At 35.5% G+C, this 12,628-nt stretch overlaps 3 protein-coding genes across 3 annotated transcripts in view; all 3 read left to right on the forward strand.

Annotated features, from left to right (window-relative positions):
• The window catches only part of LOC124441705 (nematocyst expressed protein 4-like), a 6,841-nt gene extending 5,322 nt beyond the window's left edge, over positions 1 to 1,519 (forward strand). Inside the window, exons 9-12 of the mRNA XM_046992173.1 lie at positions 339 to 386; positions 536 to 673; positions 926 to 1,054; positions 1,440 to 1,519. Of these exons, the coding sequence (XP_046848129.1) occupies positions 339 to 386; positions 536 to 673; positions 926 to 1,054; positions 1,440 to 1,459 (335 nt within the window). The 3' untranslated portion in view covers positions 1,460 to 1,519. The remainder of the gene's footprint in view (positions 1 to 338; positions 387 to 535; positions 674 to 925; positions 1,055 to 1,439) is intronic.
• A 3,137-nt stretch (positions 1,520 to 4,656) lies between these two features.
• On the forward strand, positions 4,657 to 8,729 carry LOC124442772 (nematocyst expressed protein 4-like). The gene is given in 7 exon segments (XM_046993264.1): positions 4,657 to 4,830; positions 5,625 to 5,753; positions 6,780 to 6,946; positions 7,421 to 7,549; positions 7,704 to 7,931; positions 7,934 to 8,020; positions 8,023 to 8,729. Coding segments are annotated over 4 exon segments (711 nt in total). The 5' UTR covers positions 4,657 to 4,830; positions 5,625 to 5,753; positions 6,780 to 6,946; positions 7,421 to 7,506; the 3' UTR covers positions 8,376 to 8,729.
• LOC124442771 (nematocyst expressed protein 8-like) lies at positions 4,725 to 12,627 on the forward strand. Its single transcript, XM_046993263.1, has 6 exons — positions 4,725 to 4,793; positions 9,797 to 9,833; positions 10,284 to 10,412; positions 10,853 to 11,020; positions 11,803 to 11,931; positions 12,099 to 12,627. Exons 1-6 carry the CDS (start codon positions 4,725 to 4,727, stop codon positions 12,527 to 12,529), a joined length of 963 nt encoding a protein of 320 aa, XP_046849219.1. The 3' UTR covers positions 12,530 to 12,627.
• Position 12,628: the final 1 nt, after the last annotated feature.

Raw genomic sequence — 12,628 nt, forward strand, 5'->3', positions numbered from 1 at the left:
ACCTCGGCAAAATAAAAATTTTTACCTATAAATGGCATTTGATATTCCAAGGTTTCGCTTCCTTTTATGAAATTCAGTAGATAGCTATTATGCTATATACTATGCTTGTAATAAAACATGATTTAAGAAAATATGTAAACATTGCCTAAATTGATCAATTTCCCGAAGTTTCATGCACAATCGCAGGGTGTTTTTAACATCTCTAATATCTGCAACTCCGTAGTTAATTCTTCAGTTATAAACAAAACCTGTATATATAGGTAATTTAGTCAGTATAGTTGAAATTTATGTCACTCGTTAATAAATATCATTGATTTCGTCTTTTCATCTGAATTAAGTCGAGGAAAACACAGAATGGCATAAGTTTGGAGTTGATGTTTCACAAAGTAAGTTTACAAAATTTTATGGTGCCGCAGTATTTTACATTCATCTCCGGCCCTGCACTGCATGCACAAACCCATGCAGTAGCACATTTTCCTGAATTTCAATATACAATACGCATGGACTTAAGTTTATTTAACTTTACTATATATAGTCTACATAAAACCTGGAGATTGTATCAACCGCTATCCTTTTTACTGTCATCAAATGGAAAGGCAAGGCTGGTGCAGTTTACATTTCTACGACATGCAGAACAATTGTCCACTGGTATGTCGCTTTTGTGGAAAAGACGGTAAGTGAACACAACGATCCTCTAGGTATATCGATGAACCTTACAAATATACCACTAAACCCCCTATGCTCCACTAAGAGAAAATGTTTTGAGCGCCATATTGTCAAAGTTATCACGACTCTTGCAGCAAAGCGAGTAAGACAGAAGGCTCTACCTCCAAGATGTCTTTGGAAAATGCTCAAATATACTGGCTTTAATAGATAGAAAAATATTGAAAAACTCACAAGTCGTCAATTCTTCTATTCCATCCAGATGACAAGAAGCCAAAATGCAAAGACGAAAAATGGCAGTGCGCCGCTTGGGCCAGTCAAGGAGACTGTCTACGTTTCCCACAGTTCATGTCGAAATTCTGCAAACGCAGCTGCCTAATGTGTGATGAAGGTTAAAATAAATAATTTAACATAAGAGCACACATTTAAAACATTATGGAATAATCACTGAAAGCCATTTTAGTTCTCGGCAAAATAATTCCCTTCTACACGGGCAAACCAACATAGATTCTGCAATGATTTTAAATGAAATTCTCTGCAAAAAGCATAAAACAATGGAGGTTTTTGGTGCAGAATGCTGCACAAAGCCCACGTTTTTAGCTCTGTACGCTACATTCTTGCATTTAAAGTAACCACCGATTTTAAACACATTTCTTTGATACACCGTGTACGTACTCATAATACAATACTCGAATCTTTTTTCTGTAGAATTAAGGCATCGAATAATCAGTGAAAATTTTCCACAATACAAACCAATAATAATACGGACTTTTTAGATGACGAAAAAATTATTTGATGAAGATACTTTGTGTCCCACTTGGGCTAGTGTCGGTTATTGTAAAACTGAGGAAGAAGTGAGAAACAATGCGAACACAGTTGTCACGTTCACAAAGACACCAAACCACAAAACGGACTTTACCCGGATTACAAGGATGCGTTCTACTATTATCCATTCTACGTCTACTATCCCTACACAACACTCAAAGAAGTGACACCCACCATAGGACCAACAGAGGAGCCACCAATAGACAAACCGGTAGTACCAACGCTACCACCAAAAGTTTCCACATTACCACCAACCCCAAAATTGACTACACCAGAACCAGGTGAAACCTTACCGGATTTTGAACCAACAGATAGCAAGGGCACCACAGACACAGAGCCCGAAACAGGAGAATCCGAATCTCCACAACCAGAGAACCAACCTCAGCCTACAATGGAGCCCCCAACGGAGCCCCCAACTGAGCCTCCAACTGAGCCCCCAATGGAGCCTCCAACTGAGCCCCCAATGGAGCCTCCAACTCCACCTGAATCTGTATCCCAACCCCAGCAACCCGGGGCCCCTCCTGAATCTGGAAACCCACAACAACCATCACAGACAGTGCCTCCGGGGTCAACAACAGAATATCCGCACCGTTACCAAAGGAAGCACAGGCACCATAAAAAAGAAAGGCATGAAATGAATGAAAGAGCATAACGATGGCAATAAAATTAACTTCAAATCTAAAATAGCTACGACCAAATCAATATGCATGAAAGCTTATATACATCCTACGTAGAATTGGTGTGTTTCTATTTGAGAGCATTATCTTCCATTCTAAATTCAATTGTCAATTATCTTGTCTGCCATAACTTGTACGACCATAATAAAAGTTTCAAGTTTCATTCTTACTAACATTTAATGAACAAAAAACCCATGCATCATTATTTGATGTTTGTGTGATTGTGAGTAGAAAAAAAATGGTTATGAATCCATGAAATATATTGAAATACTCTATAGTAATTGTCTTTCAATAAAATTTCCTAGCATTATAAACCCACTATGCTGAAAGTAGAGACTCAACCTTTATAGTAGCAAGTACATTTCAGGTAATGTTATTGAAAAAAGCGCGCAATGTTTGTAAAAATAACTCATTTCCCATGCTAATTGCATTTGATATTAATTTCGTCAAAATAACTTTGCACGATTCTCTATTGAAAACATCCGAAACCTGTTAAAACGTTTTCACACCAAGTTTCTACAAGTGTAGTGTTCGGGAACAAAAAGCACCCTGTTTATGCGATTCCCTATGTTTTAGGACACTGAATATTTAATTCATTCTTTGCAAGTTTATGGATGTGCATATACGGAAATAAATCAAAACTTTTACTTAAAGAAAATAAAATCGAGAGATGCATTATATAGCGTTGTTTTCTTTGCTGTTTACGTTCTGTGTGTTAATCACTGGAGAGAAAACGAAGGAAAAACACGGAAACTATGATGCAAAAAATCAAAAAGGTAAAATTTTTCTCGAACTAAGAAAGAGTGCATGATGTAGGGGTTGTCTCCACCAAAGATTCTTCAAATTTTTGCTCTTAAATCTTTAAACAAGATACTCTTTAAGTGCTGTAAACTGTTGAAAACAACTTCAGTATGTAATCAAGTTAATTCTTGTTTCAAACTCTCGCAGCGGTAACAATAGATAATTGTATTGAGATATGTAACAGAAATTTTCGTCCTTCTCCTTAAAGTGTTCATGAAATGAAATTTTACCACGCACTTTTTTGATTGTATTCCAAACAACATTAGAAATGACTTCATTAGAACTGTGTCATTTTAATTTTTTGAGATTGTAAAACATTGTGCTTTTTACTGCATTGTAAAACATTGTTAAGAACAACATTTTAATAAATACACGATAAATATGTGGGTGGCAAAGGTAAATATTACAAGACACAGTGTCGACAGAAACAACTTTTTATAAACCTAATTATGTCTTATGATTCATATCACAGTGATGACATTTGCCAAATGGACAAAGTTCAATGTCAATAGAAGGAAGTAAAACAGTATAATTTATTTAAAATATTTATTAAGTCAATACAATCATGGAAAACTGCAAGGAAAATTTTCTTTCGAGAGCAGTTTAAGACTCACGGACAGTTTAAATCAAATTGTTAACACATATAATCATAGTCAATATTATACGTATTTCCAATGTATTTGAACCAACAGATAGCAAGGGCACCATAGTCACAGAGCCCGAAACAGGAGAATCCGAATCTCCACAACCAGAGAACCAACCTCAGCCTACAATGGAGCCCCCAACGGAGCCCCCAATGGAGCCTCCAACGGAGCCCCCAATGGAGCCTCCAGCGGAGCCCCCAATGGAGCCTCCAACGGAGCCCCCAACGGAGCCTGAATCTCCAACTCAACCCCAGCAACCCGGGCCCCCACCTGAATCTGGAAATCCACCACAACCATCACAGACAGTGCCTCCGGGGTCAACAACAGAATATCCCCACCGTTACCAAAGGAAGCACAGGCACCATAAAAAAGAAAAGCATGAAATGAATGAAAGAGCATAACGATGGTAATAAAATGAACTTCAAATCTAAAATAGCTACTACCAAATCAATATGCATGAAAGTTTATATACATCCTACGTAGAATTGGTGTGTTTCTATTTGTGAGAGCATTATCTTCCATTCTAAATTCAATTGTTAATTATTTTGTCTGCTATAACTTATACGACCATAATAAAAGTTTCAAGTTTCATTCTTACTAACATTTAATGAACAAAAAACCCATGCATCATTATTTGATGTTTGTGTGATTGTGAGTCGAAAAAAAACCGGTTATGCATCCTAAAGTATGAAATATTTTGAAATACTCTATAGTAATTGACTTTCAATAAAATAAATATCCTAGCATTTAAAACCCACTATGCTGAAAGTAGAGACTCAACCTTTATAGTAGCAAGTACATTTCAGGTAATGTTATTGAAAAAAAGCGCGCAATATTTGTAAACATAACTCATTTCCCATGCTAATTGCATTTGATATTAATTTCGTCAAAATAACTTTGCACGATTCTCTATTGAAAACATCCGAAACCTGTTAAAACGTTTTCACACCAGGGTTTCTACAAGTGTAGTGTTCGGGAACAAAAGGCACCCTGTTTATGCGATTCCCTATGTTTTAGGACACTGAATATTTAATTCACTCTTTGCAAGTTTATGGATGTGCATGTACGGAAATAAATCAAAACTTTTACTTAAAGAAGAAAATAAAATCGAGAGATGCATTATATAGCGTTGTTTTCTTTGCTGTTTACGTTCTGTGTGTTAATCACTGGAGAGAAAACGAAGGAAAAACACGGACAATATGATGCAAAAAATCAAAAAGGTAAATTTTTTCTCGAGTTAAGAGAGTGCATGATGTAGGGGTTGTCTCCACCAAAGATTCTTCAAATTTTTGCTCTTTAATCCTTAAACAAGATACTCTTTAAGTGCTGTAAACTGTTGAAAACAACTTCAGTATGTAATCAAGTTAATTCTTGTTTCAAACTCTCGCAGCGGTAACAATAGATAATTGTATTGAGATATGTAACAGAAATTTTCGTCCTTCTCCTTAAAGTGTTCATGAAATGAAAGTTTACCACGCACTTTTTTGATTGTATTCCAAACAACATTAGAAATGACTTCATTAGAACTGTGTTATTTTAATTTTTTGAGATTGTAAAACATTGTGCTTTTACTGCATTGTAAAAACATTGTTAAGAACAACATTTTAATAAATACACGATAAATATGTGGGTGGCAAAGGTAAATATTACAAGACACAGTGTCGACAGAAACAACTTTTTATAAACCTAATTATGTCTTATGATTCATATCACAGTGATGACATTTGCCAAATGGACAAAGTTCAATGTCGATAGAAGGAAGTAAAACAGTATAATTTTATTTAAAATATTTATTAAGTCAATACAATCATGGAAAACTGCAAGGTAAAATTTTCTTTCGTGAGCACTTTAAGACTCATGGACAGTTTAAATGAAATTGTTAACACATATAATCATAGTCAATATTTTACGTATTTCCAATGTATTTTTCGTGAGGTTGCATTAAAAATATGGAAATCAATATGACTGCATGGCAAAAACTCACCCATCGTTTGCTTTCTTCTCTTCTCTACAGACAGCAAGAAACCAAAATGTGAAGACAAAAAATCGATATGCGCCCATCGTGCCCAACAAGGCGACTGTCTACGTTTACCCCAGTACATGATGCAACATTGCAAACCAAGTTGCCTACTGTGTGATAAAGGTTTAAACCATTTATTTAATCAATAAAAAATAATGTTCATATCCAAGCCTTTATATGTTCTCACTAACAAAAAGAAATTTATATTGGTTTGACTATGAGGAACAATTAAAGAGCCGCAACAATTGATCAGCGAAATGGCAGACAGCCTTTCATAAGCATATAACACAGAATAAGGAAAATACAGAATGGTCACTCTTGTCGGAGAATTTGATGTTCTTGCTCTTGCGCAATGCCACTTTTTTCAAACTACTTAAATCACCTATAATGTCATTTCTCAAGTCTAAATATTCTCAAATTCCATCACACAGAAATGACGTCATATAATTTTAGTGATTGGAAAAACATTAATCAACTCGCTGAAATAATGGCGGGCTTGAGGATGCGTTGTACAAATGGTTGTACAATTGAGTGACCTTTCTATAAAATAACAATACGGTGCATATATGGTGTAAAGATTACAGTGAGAACAGGAAATTACACCTTTCAACGCGTAGCATTTAATGTAACGGGTATGAACCATGGTTAACATTAGGTTACATATAACTGTAATTTTAAATTGAATTGATAATTGCGGGTGTGTGGTGTGGGTGATTGAGATGAATTAACATACGAGAATGAGATTCTAAAGTTTCGGAGGAGTTTTCGATAGTCAAAATATTTTAAGGCACCAAAGAGCTGATGCAATTAACCAAAAATTTAGATTGATCACGTCTTTAAAATGACATAAAGCGTTAGTATTACAGTTGTTTCGGTTGAAACAAACAGTTCAGTGTACTTACTGTGATCATCTATGAAAAAAATCTTTACGTTCATGCATGTACCATGAAATAATAACCACTTGAATTGACAAATGTAGCTAACTTGTCACAATCAAAGTAACTTGTTACAATTAAGTGTAGCAGGTAGAATAATATTGAATTTTGAAATGAACTACCTTTTAACTAACTTTGCAAACATAAAGATCCAAAATTAAACAGGAAATCTAAATAAAAGAAAAATAAATAATGTAAAATATTGATATTTCAGATGATGAAAACACGAAATTTGATGAACGCCCAAAGTGTCCAGATTGGGGAAGAAATGGTTACTGTAAAGCAGATAAAAATGTGAGAGAGAATGCCAATACAGTTGTGGTGTCTTCAGAGATATTGAGCCACAACATAAAAACAAACAATTTGGATCTCCATTGAGAGGTTCGTTCTCAAAACGTTAACACAACTCTTGGATTGACGAGAGTAGCTAAGCACACAAAGTACACCAAGGCAATTAACTTTACGTATTATTTTCCAACTATTAAAGTCATTCGGTTCATTAATCGCAATTGACGTCACTTTTAACAAAACAATAAGATGGAATACTTCTTACTGAAAACATTTTAAACCAATAGAATTTTCCACATCAAGTTGCCACAAGTTAGTAAAATTCAACTGAAAAAACCCACCGCAATCTCGCATAGTTTACGGATATACTCTAAGTTTGATTGATTGAGTTTAAAGATTGTTTTTTTGAGATATTTATAAGTCACTCTTCCTTAAAACTTATAACAGTAGATAAAACGGTTATAATACTTAAATCATGATACTCGTGTGAATGTGTTTCCTAGATCTTCTGCGGCGCTTTACCTGTTAAAAAATAACAATTCAGTTATTTTATTCTATTTTTTACAGACAGCGAGAGGCTAAAATGTAAAGATGAAAAATCTGATTGTGTCGAATGGGCACATAATGGCGATTGTCTCCGTTTACCTGACTTCATGTTTGAAAACTGCAAACCTAGTTGCCTATTGTGTGATAAACGTAGGAATAATTACTTTCTCATAAATCATCATTGTACTCAAACTTGTCCTATTACTCTTAACTATAGTTCAACTGATTTTGCTGCTAAGATCCAAAATTAAAAAAAATATATACATAAATGCCATATAAATAATGTGAAATATTGACATTTCAGATGATGATAACACGAAATTTGATAAAGACACAAGATGTCCTGATTTGGGCAAACTTGGCTACTGTAACACAGATAAGGAGTTGAGAAAAAAATGTCAATACAGTTGTAAAATCTATAAAAATGTGTTAAACCCTCTACCAGCACCCTATCCTCCACCAGCACCATATCCTCTACCAGTACCATATCCTCTACCAGCACCATATCCTTCACCCGCACCCTACCCCTCACCGCCCCCATACCCTCACCATACCCATACCCCTCACCATACCCATACCCCTCACCGTCACCATACCCATATCCCTCACCGTCACCATACCCATACCCTCACCGTCACCATACCCATATCCCTCACCGTCACCATACCCATACCCCTCACCGTCACCATACCCCACACCGTCACCATACCCCACACCATCACCATACCCATACCCCTCACCGCCACCATACCCATCACCATCACCGCCACCATACCCTTCACCGTCACCATATCCTACACCCGCTCCAACGCCTGTACCAGCACCAACACCAGCACCAGCACCAGAAGCCAACCGCCATCACAAAGACAAGAAACAAAATGGGAAGAAAAAAGTGCAATTGAAGAAAACCTCACAGAAGGAGAACTTTAACAAGAAAACCAAGAACAACGTGAATAAAAAAAAAAAAGAACAATAGAATAGGATAAATTCATTCAGCATAAAACTAGAAATATAATAAGTGTTTGGATGTAGAACTGATAATTGTTTACTCTTGTGAGGGAATTTTCGTCCACTTTATAAAATCATAGATTGTTTTGGCAACAAATTTCAACTTAACTCAATGAATTGATATCTTCACAAAGATTTAAATCTTGCACGAAAGAGTTTTTAACCACCGACTTTTGGCTTGATCATTCTTTAGCAAAAAGCGAGCGAATGTCCCTTCGACTAATCCTTCCCCAGATAGCCTAAAACAATATAAACATATTTGTTGACAATACAATAAACATGATATAAAGACGAAGTTTAATTAAAGATCTCGTTAAAGCTACTCAAAAGTAAAATTGTTCCTATGTGTGGTGTAGGGATTGCAAAAATTTTCCATTTATCGTTCAGACTGTAAGAAATCATCCCTTAATCTGAGCATTTGACGAAAAAGACAAGGTAGAAAATCTTACAAAATCCTATTTTCACGGTTCAGACAAGGTTTAATTGTGCGTTTTGTTGTAACATCCAGGAAATAATATTCAAAACACCTCTTGAATTTGCAATTAGAGGCTTACTTTATGTTCTGAAATACATAAAAACGTCAATTTGGGACATGGGTAGATTTTAAAGAAAAAAATCAGGGGTAATTAACGTGTTTATACATCGCCTCGAAAATTGGCTGATCCAATCATAATTTATTCAACAAAAATTAACCACGTGATTGCCCAATGAGAACAAATCGCGGATTTCCACATCAAGTTGTAAAAGTCAAAAAGCGTATAAGAAATTCGACATAAAGACAAAGACATCACGAGGGAATGTTTTGATACAACATCATCTTTAGAGCAATAGTTTATGGTTTTACTAGACGCTGATTTATTTCTTAGCCAGATAGCGCATTTGCACAAAACGCAAATTTTTTTTAAAATGCCAAAAATGAGCGCTGCAGCAACTTCATATTCTACATACGTTAAAACCTTGTTTTATAGGAAACGTCATGACAGAGATTAAACATACATGGCCCTTTGCATAGGTGTAAGAAGATCGACAAATAGGGAAGCTTATATTCATGGTATATAACCTGTTAAGAACAATGAATTTCAAAGGAGCTCAAAACTGCATCAAAACAATAACTTCGCATGGTTGAGCATCGCAAACTTGTTAAAATATTTTCACGCCAAGTTTCTAAAAGCGTAAAGTTACGGAACAAAAGGCACCCTGTTCAGGCGTTCTCTTATATTTTAGGACGCTGAATATTTAATTCATTCCTGTGCAAGTTTATGAATGTGCATATACGAAAATAAATCAAAACGTTTACGTTAAGAAGAAAATAAAATCGAGAGATGCATTATATAGCGTTGTTTTCTTTGCTGTTTACGTTCTGTGTGTTAATCACTGGAGAAAACGAAGAAAAAACACGAACAACATGATGCAAAAAATCAGAAAGGTATTGTTCTCACACAATGAAAAGAGTGATGTGAATTAAAAATTTCTTCAATGCGAAGCGAAACCGCAAGTTTGGTTGTGTTTAGTTATAGCATTATTTACTCTTTAAAAATCCATTGTAGTGAACACCTAATATTTACATGGCATGATCAAAATTGCTACACCACCTCCAAATGTTTGTTCTTTAATCTTTAAACAAGATACTCTTCAAAGAAGTCTCGTCAAAAAACATTCGTTTCGCAGCGGTAAAAATAGACAATTGCTCTGCAAGATGTAACTTTCGTTTTCTCCTCGAAACTTATAGCCAGTGGACGAAATTGTCAATGTAGAACATTTGAGTCACATTATAGTAGCTACATGGTGATTTTTCTTGCGGTAGGGTGAACATAACAAGAAAAAATACCCATGTCACAAAACTAACCAATCATTTGTTTTCTTCTCTTCTCTACAGACAGCAGGAAACCAAAATGTGAAGACGAAAAATCGGAATGTGCCCATCGTGCCCAACAAGGCGACTGTCTGCGTTTGCCTCACTACATGATGCAGCATTGCAAACCAAGTTGCCTATTGTGTGATAAAGGTTTGAATCAATCATTTAATTTGTACAAATTAGCGTTAATGTTCAATACCACAGGGTTGTGAAGACGAAAGTTGGCAATAGCAGCAGCCCATTAAGCAGCATGCAGGTCGTAGGAGTTTATTTTTATTACGAAATAGAGAAGATGCTCACTAAAGTTTCAGTGGTGAATAAAAAAATTTCTCAATGGAAATAAACAGTTCCAACAGTTGAGAGTGCTTACAGTGAAAAATTAGAAACCGTTTACTAAACGCTCAAGTATACCATTAAATACCAATCAATTTAAATTGACGAATGTAGCTAACTTGTAACACAAAAATAGAAAGATATTAAATTCTGAAATAAATTACCTTTTAACCAACTATCCGAACATAAAGATCTAAAAATTAAACAGGAAATCTAAATAAAAGAAAAATAAATAATGTAAAATATTGATATTTCAGATGATGAAAACACGAAATTTGATGAACGCACAAAGTGTCCGGATTGGGGCAGAAATGGTTACTGTAAAGCAGATAAAAATGTGAAAGAGAAATGTCAATACAGTTGTGGTATCTTCAGAGATGTTGAGCCACAACAAAAAAACAAACATTTGGGTTCTTCGTTAAGAGGTTCGTTTTCAAAACGTTAACACACACTTCTTGGATTGGTGAGAAAATCAACTTTGTGCTTCACTTAACGTTCTAAATCACAAAATGACAAAATCTTTTTAATTTAAAATATTTCTAAGACTGTAGAAAAAACACGCGCTCTTTTTGGTTTCACTATTCTGAAAGATTTTTTAAGCTATTATGTCTCGCAATTCACGTGTTGATTTCTTAAGTACCATCAGCCTCGTGCTTAAGTTAAAAGAGATCACGTACATAAATTTCTTATGTAAAATCATTCTTATGTACACTACGATATAAGTATTAGGAAATCTTCCGTAGCCAAGACTAAAGGTTGCAAACAACGCAACTAATTTATAAAACAACCAACTGAGCACATCATTTTCCATTAATTAAAAGTAATTCAGTTGGTTAGTCGCAGTTTGATTCATTTTTATCAAAACAATGACATGGAATTATTTATTAATGAGATCATCTCAAACCAATTTAGGGATTTTTCACATTAAATTGCCACAAGGGAGAAAAATTTAACAAAAGAACAAAAGGCACCGGGTTTGGGCGATCTCATATAGTTTACGGGTACTCGATTTGAAAGAAAAATTATTTAGAGATATTTATATAGGCCACAGTAATGGGCAGTAGACAAGATAAGTAGAATTGGGAAATACATCCAGTTTCACATTGAATGTATTTCCTTCTTCTTTCGACGGGAGGATGGTGGGTGCCTTAAACATATGAAAGTCGATTAACCTGTTGAAAGTCACCAACCATTCGTTTTTTTACAGACAGCAAAAAGCCAAAATGCGAAGACAAACAATCGGAATGTGCCAATTGGGCCCATAATGGCGACTGTCTCCGTTTACCTGACTTCATGTCACGACAATGCAAACCTAGTTGCCTAATGTGTGATGAAGGTTAGAATAATTGCTATGACATAAATTGAACTCAAATTATATTTGATTTTGAAATACACTTGCATAAACTACCTTTCAATTAACGTCAACAAAGACAAAGACCCAACAGCTAAATAAGAAAATCTACTCAAAAGAAATATGAATAATGTAAAATAATGACATTTTAGATGACGAGGACACGAAATTTGATGACGACACAATGTGTCCTGAATGGGGCAGAATGGGGTACTGTCAAGTGAATGACGATGTGAAAAGAAAATGTAAATATAGTTGTACTGTATACAAAGATGTTGAGCCCCAAAGCAGATTGCCATCCGCTCTCCCCATAGGACCTCCGTCACCATACCCTTATCCATATCCGTCACCATATCCGTCACCAATGCCGTCACCAATGCCGTCACCGATGCCGTCACCAATGCCGTCACCAATGCCTGCACCGGCACCGGCACCGGCACCGGCACCGGCACCGGCACCACAACCTGAACCGGAGCCAGAAGAAGAACCGGAAGTCAACCGCCATCACAAAGACAAGAAACAAAATGGAAAGAAAAAAGAGCAGTTGAAGAAAACTTCACAGAAGGAGAACTTTAACAAGTAAACCAAGAACAATGTAAACAAAAAAAATGAATAGAATAGGATGAATTCATTCAGCATAAAACTAGAAATATAATAAGTGTTTGGATGTAGAACTGAAAAT

The sequence above is a fragment of the Xenia sp. Carnegie-2017 genome, unplaced genomic scaffold, assembly GCF_021976095.1.
Source record: "Xenia sp. Carnegie-2017 unplaced genomic scaffold, XeniaSp_v1 HiC_scaffold_20, whole genome shotgun sequence".
NCBI lineage: Eukaryota > Metazoa > Cnidaria > Anthozoa > Malacalcyonacea > Xeniidae > Xenia > Xenia sp. Carnegie-2017.

Excerpts from the sequence above, each read along its gene's own strand:
- LOC124442771 (XM_046993263.1), top strand. The coding sequence starts at position 4,725 with ATGCATTATATAGCGTTGTTTTCTTTGCTGTTTACGTTCTGTGTGTTA. Across the intron at positions 4,794-9,796 it reads TCACTGGAGAGAAAACGAAG|AAAAAACACGAACAACATGA; the intron begins GAAAAACACGGA and ends GAGAAAACGAAG. Across the intron at positions 11,021-11,802 it reads TTTGGGTTCTTCGTTAAGAG|ACAGCAAAAAGCCAAAATGC; the intron begins GTTCGTTTTCAA and ends GTTTTTTTACAG.